General features: G+C 47.9%; 1 protein-coding gene across 4 annotated transcripts in view; it reads right to left on the bottom strand.

Annotated features, from left to right (window-relative positions):
• Positions 1 to 2,836: 2,836 nt before the first annotated feature.
• Positions 2,837 to 19,368, bottom strand: part of GPR75 (G protein-coupled receptor 75) — a 133,366-nt gene continuing 116,834 nt past the window's right edge. For all 4 annotated transcript variants that reach the window (XM_069605631.1, XM_069605628.1, XM_069605629.1 and 1 more), the window contains exon 2: positions 2,837 to 4,845. In XM_069605631.1, coding sequence (XP_069461732.1) covers positions 3,128 to 4,747 — 1,620 coding nt within the window. In that variant the 5' untranslated portion in view covers positions 4,748 to 4,845 and the 3' untranslated portion in view covers positions 2,837 to 3,127. The remainder of the gene's footprint in view (positions 4,846 to 19,368) is intronic.

Below are 19,368 nucleotides of genomic sequence, written 5' to 3'. Positions count from 1 at the left end.
AGTTGCGACGGCCATGTCGTGGGCCACCGCACCAGCCGCACTCTGTGGGCCCCGGAATGCGCGGTTGCCACCTGTTTTGGCCGTAACCTCCACCGTTGTCGTCTCTCGAGGATTGTCTGTTGGTGATCCGGGCCTCCATAGCTGTGTTGAGAGCAGGTTGCAGCCTGTGTAGCGTGGCCTCCATGTTGGCCGCTCTGGTGTGGGCCAGTTCCCTCTGACGTCCTAGTTCAAGGATCCGCTGTAGGGGAATACCCTTTTCGCTAAGTATCAGGCGCCTTAACTTTGCCGAGTGTATCCCGTTGATGATTTGCCTCCTGATCTCCCTCTCCACGTTCGTGAACTCGCAGGACATGGCTAGCTTTCTCAGACGGGTGTGGTATGCATCAAGGGTTTCCTCCGATGCCTGTAAGGTGGTGCAGAAGAGAAACGTCTCATAGTCTGGGTTTAGTTGAGGGAGAAAATGATCCGTGAGGGCATCTTTCGCGCTTCGGTATGCATCCTGGCCATCATCAACGTTCAGGGAGTTGAAAATGCGCAGTACCTCGTCACCCACGCTGAGTAGTAGGTGTGCCTTCAGTTTCCTGGGCGCCGTAATCTCTTTGCACTCCATCGCCATCTCAAATTTCTGAATCCACAGCTGCCATCTGGGTCCGCTTGATGATGGATCCGTGAATGGGTCAAACGGCTGGACCAGTGTCGACGAAACCCCGTGTGTGCGAGGTGGAGGTGACGTCATGGATAGGTTCGCCGCAATTCTGGACGGCGTGGTGGGCCCAGGCGTGGATGTGCCGGCCGCCATGTTGGCGTGGATCTGATTAGTGTTGTCGTGAGTTCTTCCGACGGCTACCAGCGCCGCGACGTCGGGCCTACCTTGGAGGTGCTGCCGTTCCCAGGCGCTGTGTTACAGTTCAGGGCCTGGCGCTCCCGTCACACTGTGCTGCTGCCCTCTGGTGTTGAATGCCAGATGCCACCGGGTTCTCCAGTGCCCAGAGGAAGAGCTTTGGTCATGGTGGATGTGGCGAAAAACGGAGTGGCAGAGAGAAGGAATAGAGGAAAAAAAAAAAATTTTTTTTTTTTTGGGGTAGGGGGTCACGTGTGTGATTCCACCCCCCACCGGGTGTCCAAAAATTTCGCCGCGATGGCTGTATGGCGTTAGGGTGCCTTCAAAGCACCGAGCGTGTAGTGGAGTTCATCCCGCCTCGTCGCCATTGTTAAGTCGTCAGCCCTCGGCCTGCGCGCGCGGGGGCTGGCAGAATGCTGGTAGGCCGCACGGCCTGTTGCGCAGCTCCGGCGGGAGCCGAAGGATTACACACCCACACCGGTTGCTGGTCGGCCCCGGAACTGCCTCCCGAACGCGGGGGCGGGGCTTTTATTTAGGACGCCCTGCGTCACCGCGTAGCGGGACGCAGGGCGGAACTTAACAGCTACTAGCGCATTCGCCCACAGCTTCACAGTCCGACATCAGCTCCTCCTCCTTCTCTCAGCATTCCCTCAGTTGTGGCGCCTATCGATGTACTGCCCTTGCCCACTTGTTTTTTGATTGAAACCCTTTTTCAGTTTTCATACCCTGACCTGTCAAGAAAACTGAAATAGGACTCTAGACTGTTATTATGTATTAACTCCAATATCATGCTGCATCAATTTCATCTATGTGTGATGTGGTACAAATTATGGTAATATGCTATCCGGAGGGCCGCCCATGATGGTAACGGCATAGTAAACCCCCTTTAATGGATTTTGAATTGCAATTAAACATTAATTGGAAAGAATGGAATGAAGAGTATAGCATAGAACATTGGGAACGGGATTGCTTGGAATTCCGGAATTATTAGTTTTAAAAAAAGAAAATGGAATAAGAGTTAATCAGGGTAGCCAGGACTGTCTAAAAAAGGAAATCCCATGATGGGAATTACAGATTAAGAAAGGCGGAAATTGTGTAATTTTCTTTTCTCGTACATCCCCTTTAATTGCAGAGCAGATGGTGTCTTTAGTGTAGGTGAGGAAAAATTCAACAACATGTCTATGCTATTAAAAAAAACAATTGCAGAGTTGCCTTTGTTTACTATGTTTTAATATATAACAAAAGCTGGAAAAGAAACAGCAATGACAAGATGGTTACTTGGCCTAAAAAAAGGTGTGTGTTCAAGGTATTAATACTTCCAGTCCTTTAGCGATGGCATAAAGAGGAATTTCTCTAAAGGAAAGGCATAGACACAAAATCACAGTTAACAACACTACTTCACACGAAGTTTGTAAAAAATAAATGGGTGGGGCAATTGCATGTGCAAGAATGACATCGGTCAGCTATTGCGATATGCACATATATTTCAACTTAATGCAGATGATCAGGCAGTGGCGTTATCAAGGTTTATTCTGCCCCAATATCGTTTCTGATTCTCCATGGAATTTAAAGATGAGAATGGCCAATCTCATAACGCTGGCAAAGCAGCCATACCTACTGGTAAACTTGCAAAAGCGTTCTTAGATCCAGCAGCACAACCAAACCACCCCTCGGCCATAGAGGGATGCTTGATTAATCTTGACACTTAAGGAAAAGTGGGAGGGAGTTGATTCTGAGCTTTCTTAAAGGTAAACTGGGTTGACCATTGTTCAGAGATGGGAAAGAACAGACCTTTTTCCTTAACCTCTACGTGGTCAATATGAGCCTGTCAGACCACACAGCTAACTGTCCCAAATCTTTGATTTCCTCTGCTGAATTTACCGTAAAGTGCTGTGCCAATGAGCAACATCAACAGGCACTTCTCAACCTTAGTCCAGCCTTTCACTGTCACATGCTGGAACAAAAGACCTAATAATACTATCAGTGTAGAATTCATAGATGTAAAATCAGAATGAAACTTTTAATGTGCAGCCTTATCTTATTGGAGAAAATTCCCTACCATAAACATGGCCAGAGAGCTGTGGAATTACACACATAGGCAATGTTACGAGGATCGCCGATCAAAACTGCTCTTGGCAACCTAGTGAGAACTGTTTGGCAACACAAATCGGATCCAATATGACCCCTTTATGAATATGAGAAAAGAAAACAATCTTCAATACAAAATAAAGGTGAATATTAGCAGATATTTTGACATAATTCACTTCCTAGACCGGTAGCTGCTTGCTAAACAGAAGGAACAGGTATCTGCTTTGCAGAAGTGCTGTCATACTCCTGCATCAAGTCATTAGTGGTGTGATAGTGCATGGCGATATAGGATTTGGCAAACCCGAAGGTAGAGGTTACTGGCTGCAAGCTATTGGGGGTGCTCACTTCTTCGGAAGGACTGCTGTTATAAATACTGTAATAGGGTTCGATGCGAGTATTGATGGGAGTCGAGCTGCTCTGTGCGTAATGCTGATGCCCAGCAGAGACCTTTGGGCTCAGTACGCTTTCTTTTGAATGGCTTGGACCGCACGCCTGGTCCACAAACTTCTTTTGAGGCTTTGGGGAGAGCATATAGGCGGAATTGGTTTCATGGTGTGATGACTTATTCCGGTTCACCTCCAGGCTCCCCTTGCCCATCGCTCGGAGCCTAGTCTTTTGCTTGCAGCAAAAGAAGCCTAGAGCCACATACTGGATGCACCAAAGGACCCTCCTCCTGAGGCCAGCACTGTTCCTGGAGTAGATGAATGGATTTAATCCAGATTTGAAGAATATGAGAGTAAATCCGCATAGCTCAAACTGATACAAGACGAAGCTGCTGCTATTGGTGAGGACATCCTGGACCAAGGAGATCCCAAGGGGAAGGCAGCACACAAGCACCGAAAGAACAATCACAACACAGGTCACTACAGCCTTTGAATCCTTCGCAGTGGAAAGATTGACGGCAGATACCAGCTGGAGTTTGCCGGCCGGTATTGGCATCTGGCTTAGTTTTTTGGTATACGCATGTGTCTGGACATGTTGCAGCTTGTTGTAGTTCTGATTCCTGTACAAGGCAGGGACAGTGCACTGTACCCCATCCACGACGGGGCCAATAAAAGGTTGTGGTCTAGTTGTGTCCACTGTTATAATGGGGCATTTTCTCACCTGGGTGTTTTTCCTTAGTGCTTGTGCTATCATTATGTAGGAGATTGACACAACAGCAACACAAAAGGTAAAGTCAATTACATACAAGTAAAGGATAATTTTTCCTTCTCCTCGATTTAAGCTGTACATGGGCAGGCAGATCCTGGATTTTCGGGTCCGTAGAGTTGCCAAGGTGGCCAAAGTGAAACTGGTGGTCCACAAAAGGACGGTGAGCAGTAGAGTGCAAGGGAAGGAAGCTGTCCTGTTGGGCTGCTGGCCAAGGACCATCCGCAGCCTGTGGAGGGCAATGACAGCCACTGTCTTGAGGGACATGATTATAAAACCAGAACTGGTCAAGTGGAAAGTGAAGCAGAAAGCTTCGGGAACATTGGCAGTAGTGTCAAAAAATAGGACAAAGGCAAACATGGGAGCAGTCACACAGCAAATGAAAAGGTCGCAGAAGGACAAGTTAAGGATCATGAAATCGAAGTTGGTTCTGAATTTTCGAAAGGCTGGATCGAAGAACGACAAGAAGACGATGAGGTTGCCATAGGAGCCCAAACAGAATATGATGACCAGTAAAAAGGTGCAAGTAACCAGGGTTGCCGTGTGGATGATCTCCTGGAACTCCCTGAAGGTTCCATTGCCAGCCTGCAGTGTGGTGGAACTATTGAGGTGATCATGTTGGTGCCGGTCTGCCAAATCTGTCATTGTATCTGTTAGGTTCATCTTCATTCAGGTGGCACCAGATGATTCCGGCAGCTCAAATCACCTTGAAAGGCAAACATTCACCCAGGTTTTGTTGGTCAAGATGGTTCCATGGCCGACGAAACCTGCATATACAAAAACAAGATAAAAGAGTAAATCGATAGAAATGGATGACAATAAATGTGAACCAACAGGATGCACACTTAAAAACAGTGATTAAACATATTTTACCAATATTATAGCAATCATTATCTGGCCCAGTCTTTGCTCATACCCTAAAATGGTTCCACTGTCATCATCCCTGTCCGGCAAATTTAGTATTAAAATACCCTTTTTTGGGTAGTATTTGGAGCCTTCATCAGTGCTTTAAAATCGAGGTTAATCACTTGTAGGTGATTGGTCTTTGAGTGGTAATCAAGAACAGGGAATGCCTGTCTGCATTCTTTGGGAAAAAATTGAATTTTATAATATCTCCATTGGTCGCTGCAGAGCTATTCCTCTAGATACTGATGCTGGTAAGAAAGTTGTACTGTCTGGCCTTGTGACTTGCTTCTTTCATATTAACCATGTAACTATTGAAACAAATAATGGTGAGTTGCCTGATACAGGTGAAAACATCACACCCATTGAACGTCTCCTAAAAGAAATGTATTTTTCTCTCCCACTATCCAGGTCTTTTCCTACATATTGTAGGAGTGGATTTAGTTTATAATTATACTGGTCCTAGACTATAGGACAAGAGGGCCAGAGGGCTGTAGAGCTAGAGAACAAACATCAATTTGATCATTTAATTCATGTTTTGAAACACTTCTGGGCCATCCCTTCTCCCATTTGTCTCCGCCCCCTGCAAGGCCCAGCAGGTCTTTCCAAAGAGTCTTGAGGCCCACCTGTACTCATCAGCACTGCCACCTCTACTCTTTCTTCTCTAGCTGCTCTGCTCAGAGTATCCATTCCATAGCTTCAATTTCAGACTGATATCTTCCTTTAAGTGAAATGTGGTGGTTTTCACCTCTTGTGTTTTAAAGGATCTATGTGACAATGCTCCACTGGTAAGAGCAACGTTGTGGAAGGCCACCCACTAAAGGCTGTACACGCAAGGTCATTCTGTTCCCCTCCCTCCTCTCCGCCATTTTTTATGGTGTCTCCCCCACACCCTGATTTCAAACCGCCACCCCAACCCGATTGCCAACTCACCCTCATTATCCCAACATCCTATTCCCCCTGTTCTATCACTTACCTGCCCTGATGGTCTACTGACCACCCATGGTGAATCACAACCCACTTTTGCATATCAGCTTCCCCACAGCACAATTTATTTGTAACTCTTCTTCCTGATAGCAATTAAACCACCAATGGTTTTAAGTTCCTTATTGGCATCTTGGTTATATATACAGTACCATATCATTTCTTCCTGGCATGCTAAAGTTATTGAGATGAAATTTAGGGGGTTACAATGCAAGAATTCCTTCTGTCATGTTTCAATATCCCCCCTTCCTCTTCCACTATGGCAAATCCTGTTGCCTCTAGAAGACAAAGAAAAGACAGGCTTTTCAATGCAGGACCCATTTTACTAATATAAATGTTTATTCATTTGCATTTATTTATTTGTGTTTTTGGTTTCAAAATCAAACCTTACACATATGTATAGAATATTAAAATAGAATCAGAATAAAAAATGTAAATATTCTTAACCTTTATCAATACAAAGCCTAAATGCAAAATTTAAAAGCTTTTCTTCATTTGATCAGTTCCGTTAAATCATATTCGATCCATGCTTACAAAATTTTGTAACGGCTAAATTCAACAATATTTGTCGTCAGATAATAAATGAATCCAAAGGTTTTCCTTTCTGAGAAGATCAAGATTATAAAGAAATTGTCCAAACCATTGTATACTTGATTCCAGAGTCTTACATTGTATAAAGAGGTTTCAGAATTTAAATCCAGTTCTCCTCTTTGCAGAAATTATAGTTTATTTTCCTAACAGTTTTCAAATGTGCTCCAGTTATTTCATTTGTTAGTAATACATTAAACCTAAAATACATATATTCTATTGCTAATATTCTGTATGCAAAATACTTTATGCATGGTTGGGCTGAGGTAACCTTATATGGACTATTTGCCAAATGTGCAAAAAGTCATTTTTTGGATAAATATGTAAAATTAGATGCCCAGTCCCATTCCATGCATCCATTTTTCATCTTTGATATGATATGATATGGCATTTATAACACACCTATACACAGGTGTTTCAAGGTGCGACGCGGCAAAGGGAGGGGAACAGAGGGAGGACAGACAAACGATCCTACTAGGCCAGGTGTCATTTAGATCGCTCAAGTGCGTGGGAAGGGGGCAGGAAAAGTGCATTACATAGGAATAGATAAACAGTAAGTAACGGCCAGCATGTGGCAAGTGCAAGGGTAAGTGCAGACATCAGGTGTCAAGGGCTGGTAGGGGGGACTGTAGGGTTACAGGAACAGTACCCAAGTGCGGGGGTTGCCGGGAGGGCAGTGCAGGTGTGTGACGCTGGTGGGAGGGTGCCTGGGCCCAAGATCAGAGTGTGTCCAGGTAGCCAGGGCAGTTCCGGTAACAGCCAGGAGGTCAGCAGAGGAGGGGAGGAGAAAAAGCAGAAGCAAAGAGAAAGGTTTTGAGGTGCTTCCGGAACCAGAGATGGTTCTCCTCAAGCTTAAGGGAGGCAGGGAGGATTTTCCAGAGGCAGGCACCAGCTGAAGAAAGAGATCTACCACCAACTCGTTGCTTGGAGAAGCGATTGACCTTGAGGGGATTGGAGGGGGATGAGCGAAGAGCTCGAGAAGGAAGATATTTAGGGAGAGAGAGATGAAGATATTGAGGCCCGAGGCCCCAGAAGGCCTTGTGGACGATGCAGAGGGTTTTGAACTTAATTCTCGCAGCCACTGGGAACCAGTGCAGAGATTTAAGTCCTGGAGAGATACGATACCTGGGCTTGAGGCCAGGGACAAGACTTGCAGTCCTTTTCTGGATAGGTTGCAGAGGGTGGAGAGTAGAGGCAGGCAGATTTAGAAAGAGGCTATTGCAATAATCCAGCCTAGAGAGAACCAGAGCTCTGGAGACAGTGAGCTTCTGGGGGAAGGAGAGGAAAGGAAGAATAGCTCTGAGGAGGTGCAGCTGGTAGTGTGACTTCTTAGAGACGTCAGAGATGTGAGGGGAGAAGGAGAGTGTGGAGTTGAAGATGATCCCAAGGTTTTTTGCCTTGCAGGTGGGAGCAGGAAGACGGCCAAGAGAGGCCGGCCAGAGAGCTGCAGGAAAGGAGGGAGTGGGTGTGCTGATGCAGCGAATCTCAGTCTTACTGGCATTAAGGCAGAGGTCATTGGCGGCACACCACTCCTGGATAGCAGACAGATTGTCAGAGATGAGGGGAGGAGAGGAGGAGGCCGGGGGTAGCCTGAAGATGAGCTGGGTGTCATCTGCATAGCACTGAAAGTTGGGGCAGACAGCGGCGATGCGGTGGGCAAGGAGTGCCAGGTATTGGTTGAACAGCCAGGGAGAGAGGTTAGACCCTTGGGGGATACCACAGGTAGAGAAAAAGATAGCAGAGAGGAAGGACCCAAGTTGGACCTGGGAGGGTCGGTCAGAAAGGAAAGAAGTCAGCCACGCCAGAGCCTGACCAGTGATACTCAGGTTCTCACGGAGACGGTTGAGCAGGATGGCAAGGTTGACAGTGTCAAAGGCAGAAGAGAGATCAAGCAGGATGAGGACGCAGGGGGTGTTGGCGTCAAGGTGGGAGAGCAGGTCTTCACAGATGTTCAGGAGAGCAGTTTCCGTGCTTCTGGCAGCTCTGAAACCAGATTTATGATCATGAAGACAACCAACAGATTCAGTGTGGAGATTAAGCTGAGAGATGGCCAGTTTCTCCGGGAGCTTGCCCAGGAAGGGAGTGATGGAGATTGGGCAATAGTTAGTCGTGCAAGAGGGGTCGGCAGAGGGTTTCTTAAGAAGAGGGTGCACAAGGGAGTGCTTCAGGGGGGATGGGAAGACTCCAGTGGTGAAGGAGTGATTGCAGAAATCAGCCAGGGCAGGAGCCAGGGAGTCAATGTGGTCCTTGATAGTTTTGGAGGAACAGGGGTGAACCTGTTTCGACGAGATTTTCATAGATCAGACTTGTCTAGAAACCTTGTCTGCGGAGAACAGGGGAAAGGCAGAGAAGGAGTGAGGAGAAGTGGGTGCAGAAGGTTCATTATGGTTCATTACTCAGCAGGTACAACGGGTCAGGATATCTTAAAAACATTTTATTCAAAACAAAACATGTCATAAATCAACACAAAAAAAACCACAGAAAAACCAAAGCTCCAATGCTTCAATCAATCACAAATAGTGCATATCCACATTTCATAGTGATGTTAGTAAAAAGGTGAAAAGTGAATTATAATGCATATTGAATTGTGTTGACTTCTCTTGTTTGTAAAAGCGGGTTAGCTTGTGTTGACTTCTCTTGTTTGTACTCCTTAAGAATGAAAGGCAGAGTTGGCATTTTGTGTAAGGGAAGAATGGCCACAGTAAATTCTGGAGGGCTGCTTATCTGTGTGCATAAAATAGTGCCAAGATACTGTTGCAAGGCTAGTACAATGGCATTGTTAAGAGGGAGCAGGAACCCATTTCTGTCTAGGGATGAGAGTCCTACCAAGGTGGTTACCAGAGTCAGTCTCTAACTCTGAGGGGAAAGGTGGCAGGTGACCCTTACCATCCCCTTTGTGCCAGTTTGTATATGGGCAATATTCCTTTATCTCACACCATGCCTCGAAACAACGATGCTCACCATATATTCTCTGTTTTTTCCAGAACCTACAAACAAGAGCGGCAGAACGAGAAAGACCAGCCAACGCCCCATGCCACCCACAGAGAACCATTAGCGACCATGACCTGTTTGTCAAAGAGCAACCCTCCAGTGAACTAGATAGCCGGAAAAGAGACAGTGGTGCACGGCACTCCCAAAGAGCGAGTGAGAGACCTGGTAATCAACACCCGTGAATACAATCTAAGAATACAGGCTGTGCTCTGCTACTGAACAGTGGCCAAAACAACCAAGGGTGGCAGGGAGCCTGCTGGACCAACAGGACTGAACTAAGGGACACACGCACTTGCTTTGGATGGATATACCTTATGGGAGCCATGAGGGGAGCTCCCCAATGTGAACATTGTCATTGGACTTCTGGAGACAACATTGCAATCCAGGGTGTTCCAACATGGAGAAATGGGAGTTTATGCCTTTTACGCTTGGTAACCCCTTCCAGGCAGGAAAAGAGCATAAGTATTGTACAGGGCAAGTTGACCAATTACAGGAGAGAAGGGGTATAAGGAGGAGGGAAAGAAACCAAAGTGGTGTTTTTTTGTGTGAGATCAGATGAGGAAAAGGAGGCAGACCAAGAGATCAGCATGAGGAAGGATAAAGCTGTGGAGTGTGGAGGGTATTATTTGAGAAGGTGAGGAATTACTTAGTGAGTGCAAGGGTACTGTGGTGTGAGTGTGCATGTTAGTGTGGCAAGTGTGGTCAGGCAAACTAGTGTAAGGGTTTAATCTGAAGTGTTTGGACTGAGAGAAATAACTCTGTTTGAGTAGGATGTGGTAACACAGATGCCACACAAATCATTTCTGGGACTCAAGGGATGTTTACGTTTTTTTTATAGAACCTCCTGCTGATACCTTGGTCTGCCTCTGATCTCACCCTTACAGCCCACACCTCCTGTTTCCTGGTTAATTTTCTCTCCCTCTGTCCTGGTTGGTAAACTTTCCCTAGGCAATCCTGTCTTTCCCTCTGTGGAGTTATATGTGCAAAGAGAAGGCTTTAACGGGGGCAAAGCCCCACCCACTCAAGCTGCCGAGCGTTCATTGCGGCCCTTGCTGGGCAGTATCCCAGGAAGGTAGCAGCTGGGAGGGACCCATTCCTTACAAGTTCCATTTTTGTTGGCCTGAAAATTTGCAGTAACACTTTGTCTCAGACCATGACAGAACACCAGACTCTCACATCATGGGAACCAGCAGAGCGAGCAAGAATATCCGGAGCACCACGAGAACTGCAGAACTACTGCAAAGACCACTACCATTGCTTCCGACGACAACTCTCCCTCTTGAGACTTGACCGGCTTAGGTATACTAGCCGAGAGGAATCTGGTGAGGACAAAAACCAGGATTGTGCCGCTGTGCAATTAGAACAAGCCACACTCCACTCATGTTCAGCAGCGAAGAACACTCCTGGACGACTGAGAAACCGTTAGACACCAGAGACTTGCAAAGTAGATTCAAACCTCCCCAATGGAAACCTTTACCTTGGGGAAGGCAGGCATAAAGATTCCTTGTTGAGCCTTGATACCATCGAACCAGTGGTATGGTCTGACCATTAGTTGGTAACTTGCGTATTTCGCGTATTTCAGTTCCTGAAACCCCCTATTAAGATCTTTCCACCAAAAATGTTGTTGCGCACATGGCACTCGGTCGATTCTAAAGAGCTGAGTGCCCATTTTACTAACAAATGTGACTCTGTGAGGCCTCCGACCTTGCGCTCACTGTCTCAGCTTTTCCAGGAATCTGCCGACGTACTCGCCCCTTTGAAACTGGTACAAGGTCGTAGACTACCATCTCAACCTTGGTTCTCTGAACAACTAAAAATTCCCCGTCTGAAGATAAGACCGACCGAACGTAAATGGCGAAAGAATTACGATCCTGATCTCAGAACATCTTACAAAGCTTGTCTGTCCATCTATTTGGATGACATTAAAACTGCCAAAGCTACTTTTGTCTCCCATAAGATTGAAACAGCACTCTGCCAACCCAAAACTCTCCTTTCTGTAGTTAAATCTTTAACCTCCTCTGAAGCCCATACTTCCAGGGTTAAACCTACCCAAGAACTGTGCAACGATTTGTCCCTTTTCTTTATTAACAAAATAGAGGTCATTCGCACTAACATCGCTAAATCTCTAGCTGCATCGACCTCTGGTGCCAGCAATATACCCTCTTCCTCATCCGCTGATAACTCTGCCACTTGGTCGACTTTCCCTCTTTTTTCCGAGGCTGAAGTTCTATCAGCTATCCAACGAATCAAATTCTCCTCTCCCGCAGATGCCATCCCTATGAAGATTATGAAGAAGATCGCTCCCGACCTTCTGGTAGCCCTCACTTCTGCTGTCAATGATTCCTGGCAATCTGGCTTTGTCCCCCCTGAACTTAAATCAGCTAGGGTAGTTCCCCTTTTGAAGAAGCCCACGCTTGATCCCATGGTTCTTGCTAACTTCCGCCCTATCTCCTTGCTCCCTTTTCTTTCTAAACTCGTGGAATCGCTAATTGCTCCTTTACTATCTTCCTTTCTAGAAACTACTAATATCCTTAATCGTGCGCAGGCAGGCTTTAGAGCAGGCAAAGGCACTGAGAGTGTACTGGTGTCCGTGCAGGACGATATGTCCAGACTGGTCGACTGAGGCGGGGTTGGAGCCCTGATTTTGCTTGATCTCTCAGCGCTGTTCGACATGGTCAACCACCCCATCCTGCTGTCTCGCCTGGTCCAGATCGGAATCTCTGGCCAGGTTCTAGCTTGGTTCACCTCCTTTCTGTCGGATCACACTCAAACTCTTGCTATGGCTCATTTCTCTCTTCACCTTGTTCCCTCACGTGTGGTGTCCCTCAAGGTTCTTCCCTGTCCCCGATTTTGTTTAACATAGTGTGCCTCATCCGCGCCCACGGCCTCCACTGTTACTCGTATGCCGACAACACACAAATCCTGATCCGGCTAGATCGGGATCAGGCTGTGGCGTCGGCATGCCTTTGTGACTGTTTGATGGCCGTGGGTGACTGGATGGACTACAACTGGCTTAAGCTTAATGGCAGTGGTCGAAGTGTACGAAAAGAAGTAGTGGAACTATGTTCCCTGCTAGCCTGCACCCACCCCCCACAAATCCCATCATCACGTCCACTCCCACACATAATACACACAACCAAACACTTGCAACTGCTGTTTAAGGGAATGTTCAGTGCAGTGCACTGAAAGGGCATGTTTCAACTTCTTCCTACACTTTTATTTTAAAACTAAACCATTCCGGAACGGTTTCTTTTTAAAATAAAAGTATAGGAGCTGTAAAAGGTAATTTAAAAAAGTAGAGGAGCACCGCTCCCGACCGCTCCCGCTCACTTCGACCACTGCTTAATGGTGATAAGACTGAGGTGTTGGTGGTGGGATGTCCCCCTGATCCCTCTCTGTGGATCTCTGCCTATTGGCCCTCTACTCTGGGTCCCCTTACTTGTCCAGTCAGTAAGGTAAAGAATCTTGGGGTCATTCTTTCTGACACTCTTTCCATGGCTAAATGCCAAGCCAGCCAGTATCAACTTAAGATATTGAAGAAGGTCCTACCTATGATACCTGAACCCCTACGTCCTCCAGTTGTTGCTGCTCTGGTCCTATCTCGCCTGGATTATTGTAACTCTTTGTACCTGGCCCAGCCAATTGGCCTCATACAACGCTTACAATGAATACAGAACCTAGCGGCTAGGTTAGCCACGGGCACCCCATATGGAGCTCATATTTACCCGGTGCTGCGTTCGCTTCACTGGTTGCCGGTTAATCAGCACATCCTATTCAAGGCTATGTGCATTGTCCATAGGGCTATTAATGCCCAAGGGGCCGAGTTTCTGCAGGCAAAATATTCTCGTTACCTCCCTGCACGTAATCTTCGCTCCTCTTCCGCCGACCTCCTGGCTGTCCCGAGGTTCCGTCGTACCAGGATAGGCGGTCGAGCCTTCTCCATAGCTTCGGCTATTCTATGGAACGACCTGCCCCTCGATCTGAGGAAAATGTCTAATCACCTGGCTTTTAGAAGAGCTTTGAAAACGACTCTCTTCTAGGCCGTCTCACTGTAGCCTCAACAGCTCCGGCTCTGCCTCCCCTCTTTAGCACTATGATGCCTTCGGGCGGCCGTGCGCTGTACAAATACACATAACATAAAGCCCACCCCTATGAACTTGATCAGTGAACATTTGATGATGCTATTCTGTGTGTGCCCCTGATAGAGAAAGTGGATAAAGCTTAGTCTGCGTTTTATGCTTTTTGTCTACACACTGTAAGCGATCAAGAATACGACTCGGACACAGAGGCATGTCAAATGATTGATATAGACTTTTAGTTTCAGAAAAGAATGAGAAGGGTTAGGGGAAATCCTATCTATCCCTAAGCCTAAGAGGGATTTCCCTGCCTCAACAAAACTAAGGAACGTCTGTGTCAGGATGATAAATAAAAGAGCGTCCTCCGTCCTGTGTGCAAGAATCCTAAACTGACCCTTATACACTAAACTCAATATAACGTGCACAAGCGTTTTCTGGTTAGCTATATATTTTTAGCTTGCTTCAAAAGTTCTCAACATAAAGGTCTAAGGTCTAAGGTGCAGAACACAAAAGTACTAAATGTTCCACCAGGAAAGGGTCTCACTTGCCCTAGAGTCCTTCTGGCAGTATCAAAAATGGTATTTTCCTTATTTCAACTATATTCAAAAGGGTGTGAGTCTTCCTCTGAATTTCCTTCACCCATGTAGTTCTTCACAATGTTACATTGTTCACACTTTATCAACTTTCCAGGGTATGAGTCTTCCTTTGTGTATACACAACTTCAAGTGTATTTGCCTTTGTGCTCCTGGTTTACTCCCTTTCCAGGATATCACCTTACTTCTCTTCTCTCTTCTGGTTTACTCTCTTGCCAGAATAATAAGGTTACTCACCGTAGTGACCACCATACTCCTAGTCCATAGTCCCCTTTCCTCCATACTTATGGGACATTCCTCCGTCCTGTTGGACGGGACCGGAGCACGTTGTAAAAAGCATCACATTTTTCAAAAATGTGTCCTTCCACTCTTTTTACGCGGGGTAAAAAGCCCTCCTTAGCTCCACCCAGCGCATCGCCCATCAGTCCTTTTCTATCGCCAGGTCAGAGACCTTTAAGCAATAATAGAAGCAATAATAGAGTAATAGAGGAACCTTATTAGAGAGGACGGCGGGCGGGCGTATCCAGGAAAGGGGCCTATGGACTAGGAGTAAGGTGGTCACTACGGTGAGTAACCTTATTATACTCCTACGTCCCGTCCCCTTTCCTCCATACTTATGGGAGATTCCCAAGCACTCCTCACAGGAACTACGGGTGGATGAAAACCCCTACTGAAAAAGGTTTTTCAGCACAGCCTGGCCAAACTGAGCATCAGATCTGGAGCTCAGGTCCAAACAGTAATGTTTACAAAAAGCCGATGGGGAGGCCCAAGTAGCCGCTTTCGCGATGGTCTCCCAGGGGACATACTTTTGAAAGGCAACAGCAGCTGCCTTGCCCCATACCAAATGTGCATGAATCCCTTTAGGAGGCTAGAGACCCTGAACAGTGTAAGACTCCGTAATACAGGCAGCAATACATCTGGAGATAGTCGCTTTGGAGGCCTGCTTACCTTGCAGATTACCAAAGGTCACCAATTGTTAAGAACTCCTAAATTCAGATGTTCTGTCCAGATAGAATGTAAGAGCTCTTCTAACATCCAGGCAATGCAAAACCCTCTCAGCTTCCAAAGATGGGTTGGAAAGAAGACAGGCAGGAAGATTGACTGATTTAGATGGAAATCCGAAACCACCTTTTGTAGGAAAGAAGGATTTGTCCTTAGGACAACCTTATCCTTGTGGAAAACCAAGAAGGGATGCTCCACCGACAAAGCTTGGAGCTTACTCACACACATTGCCGGTGACCAAGAAAGACACCTTCCACGAAAGGTGCTTAAAATATACCGTAGCCATTGGTTCGAAAGGCTTATGGCACAAGGCCGTAAGGACCACATTCAGATCCCACGTCAGGTGCGGTTTGTGAACAGGCGGCTAAAGAGGCATTAGACCCGCAAAGTGCCTTTTAACCACTGGATTTGACAGCGAAATAGAGCACTGGTCCGTGGATAGGTAGGCAGCCACAGCCGAAAGATAAGTCCGGCATGACAGGACATGAATGCCCGACTCTTCTAGGTGAGAGACGAAGGACAGCACCGTGTCAATTGTAGCCACCCTGGGGTCCAGCTGTTTGGGTAAGTACCAGTGACAGAACCAAAGCCATTTGCTTCTGTACAGAGACCTCATCGAAGGCTTCCTGGTGGCCTGAATAATGCGCATGTTGTCCGCAGACAGATTGAGATGTTCTAAAGATCTGAACTCAGGCACCATGCTGCCAAGCTGAACGATTGTGGGGAGGGGTGCCACAGCTGTCGATCTCTCTGGTGAAGCAGATCGGGAGCCAACGGAAGCCTGATCGGTGCACACACCGACAGATGTTGAAGTTCTGAAAACCAGAACCTGGCTGGCCACCACGGAGCTATGAGCAGAAGAGAACAGTTCACTGTGTTCCTCAGCTTTCAAATCGTCCAATGAATCAGAGGCAGAGGCGGAAAAGCCTAGGCCCTCATAGGCCCTCATGTTGTGCCAGGGAATCTCGAGAGCATCTCCCAGAGAAGAGGCTCCCAGCCCATTTCTGGAGACATACAGAGGAAGTTTCTTGTTTGCCCATGTGGCGAAGAGGTTCACCTCCGGAGTGCCCCAACACAGGAATATCTGTAAGAGGACCTCCACTTTCAATTCCCACTTGTAGCTGACCATTGTTCGGTAAACTCTGTAGTCGATCGTGTTCCAACGAAAACCCAGGAAAGTCAAGTCCTGAGAGACTGTCATGGAGGATTTCCGCCAGTTCACCGACAGCTCAAGGTGGAACATGAGCTGGAGGAGAGACTGAAGATTGCTCGAGGCTTTCAGGGGGCAAGGACTGCGCAATAGCCAATCCAAATACGGATACACATGGATACCCTGAAGCCGAAGATAAGCTGCGATAACCAACATCATCTTTGTAAAGACACGCGGTGCCGAGCTGAGGCCAAAAGGGAGCACTCGGAACTGGAAGTGCTCCTCCCCCACGGAAAACTGTAGGTATCTCCGGTGTGGATTCCAGATCAGAATATGCATATACGCATCCTGAAGGTCCACCACGCTGAGCCAATCGCCCTTCTGCAAAGAGGACTTTATCTGACAAGGCGTGATCATCTTGAATTTCTCTTGGGGTAGAGAAAGATGGAACTGGGAAAGGTCTAGGATGGTTGGGTTTGGGCACCGTAAACATTCGGGAGTAGAAGCCCTCTCCTCGCTCCCCTAGGGGAACGGGTTCCACCGCTCTGAGATCCAGTAATTTCTGAATCTCGGCTCTGAGGGAAGGCGACCCTGGCTGCTGGAAGGGAGGATTGATGGGTGGGGTAGGGGGAAGGGGGAAGCGGAAGCCCGCCTGAGTGACTGACAAGACCCACCGGTCCTCGGTGATGGTCTGCCACGCCTCCCAATGAGACGCAATGCGTCCTCCCACCGAGGTCTCGTGTGAGCGCAGAAAACCCTCATTTAGCTGGTTTCTCGGTGGCGGCACCACCTGAACCTGTGGAGGAGGCTGAGGAGCGGGAGAAAAACTGACTCCGTTGCTGCCTTCGGTGGGAATTTCCCAAAGGGGTATCAACCCTGCGGGGTTAATGATCCAAAAAACACCTGAACTCAGAGTAAGGTGGTTTTACCAGGACAGACAAGGACTTTGCGGTCTGAGTGCTGTCCTTAGTTTTAGTCAGCTCCACGTCTGCTGTAGAATGAAAGAGCTCCTTGCCGTCAAAAGGTAGGTCCAAAACCTTATCCTGCAACTTCTTAGAGAACTTGGTGGTGTGCAGCCAAGCCTGACGAGAAGTATCCACGCCAAGCATAAGGCCCCGGGCCGAGGTGTCGGATTGATGCGTCGCAGCCACCAGCAGATCCTGTGCCAGGACCCTGGCATCCGACAATCCTGCTTTGAAATCTTCAAGCTTTTCAGTGGGAATAAACTCCTCAAACTCCGACAGACCTTTCCACATTTTCATATTTGCCCCCGCTAACACCAGTTTTGCATTGGCTTGATGCAGCTGCAGGGCTGAATTAGTGAAAGTCTTCCTCCCAAGGGAGTCAAGAAGCTTGTCCTTTCTGCTCAGAACCTGTGTAGCTGTCGTAGAAGAGGATGCCGCAGGTCTGGATTACAAAGTGGACGCAGCCACTACTGTGGAGGAGGGGGGTGGACATGACGCTAAGGCCACCTCTTCCGAAGAATGAAGCCTGTAGCGCACATCAATTTTCTTGTTGACAAACAGTCCAGAGTGTGGTTTCTTCCAGACTTTACGGACTTCAGCCAAAACGTCCTTCTGCAAGAACAAGCCGGTACGCTCCAAAGGAGACAAGGTGAATGCCCCCGAAAGCATGCCCTCCTGCGGAGCGGGTGCCTCGGGTACCAGAACATCCAACAGACACATCATGTCCAGCACCCGGTCGTGAAAGGCTCTGACAGAGCGGGGCTGGTCTTCGCTGTCCTAACCGCCCTGCACATCATCTGACAGGTCTGGATCAGGCTAAGTCGCATCAGGCACCACAATGGCCTTGTCCACTGGGGAAAACGGAGGCAGGGGTGGAAGAGTTGGGGGATGCCCAGCAGGTAAAGGCGGCGCCGGCGGAACCACAGGAACCGCAGCAGGGACTGTCGGCGCAGGCGGGCATATCTCCCTACACAAGCCTCGAAAGTACTCCTAAATGGGGTCGGAATGCATAAGTCTTTGAAACTTGCCGAAAAAGACGTCCTCCGACGACGATTTAGGTGCGACCGGAGGAGGCCTCTGAGGAGCGGAGTAATTCCAGGGATGCAAGGGACAGGGTTGCCAAGAGGGCCCTTCCACACTGGTGTCCACATAAATCAAGGGCGCCAATGCCGCAGGAAGCGAGACATTGTGCGGTAGGGGCATCCGAGCATTCCAGTCATGAAGTGGACGAAACTAATGTGCACAAGGAAACCGATGTTCACCCGAAAAACCACCCCCTACACGTAGGGCCGATGGCGTAGTTGTAAGGGATGTATCCAAAATAGCCATGTGGTCTTGGTGGGAACGGCCACCATTTTGTCGGCACCTGAGGAGAACTGCGACACGTGTGGAAGTGATGCAGGGGTCCCCACAGGTGGGTCAGGGGTCTTCATTTTAGCCTTAACACAAGGAACCTCAGCCGAGCCGGTACTGTGTGGCCTAGTATGTTTCTGTGACATGTTAACAGCCAAAATAGCCTTTAAAGGAAGGACCTAAGCACTGCCGGTAATGGAGGGATTACGGTTCAAAATCTCACTCTGTGCCCCCTCAACAGATCTGGAGTCACTGCAAGAGCAGGAACGATGAGGAACACACCTCACCAACAAGACCTTAAAAGGCCTCTCAGAACTGTTGGTCACCTTAGCCTCTAAATGACGGACCTCGGACCGGAGTCTGGTAAAAGCTTCTTCACGACGGGCCTCGAACTTCCGTTCGGTATCAACAACCTCAACAGAGGCCTCAGGGCGTACCCAGGTGTTTTTACAGGAAGCTCCAGTCAAGGAGACCTCAAAAAAGCTCCGGTACCCGACGCCTCAGTAGAACTGGGCCCACAAATAGCCCCCACAGGAGGGGCCTCGGAATGTAATCCGGTGTCAATAGGCCCCTTAAAACTCTGGTACACTTTTTAGGCCTAAAAGGCACCTTAGGGCAAGCCACTGTAATAGAGCTTTTGACGCTCCTCCCGGACCGGGAAGACCCCAGGAAGAAGTCCCCCGGC

The sequence above is a fragment of the Ambystoma mexicanum genome, chromosome 4p, assembly GCF_040938575.1.
Source record: "Ambystoma mexicanum isolate Mex_15411 chromosome 4p, UKY_AmexF1_1, whole genome shotgun sequence".
NCBI lineage: Eukaryota > Metazoa > Chordata > Amphibia > Caudata > Ambystomatidae > Ambystoma > Ambystoma mexicanum.
The sequence above is the reverse complement of the archived record's forward strand: the minus strand, read 5'-3'. Positions and strand labels throughout refer to the sequence as shown.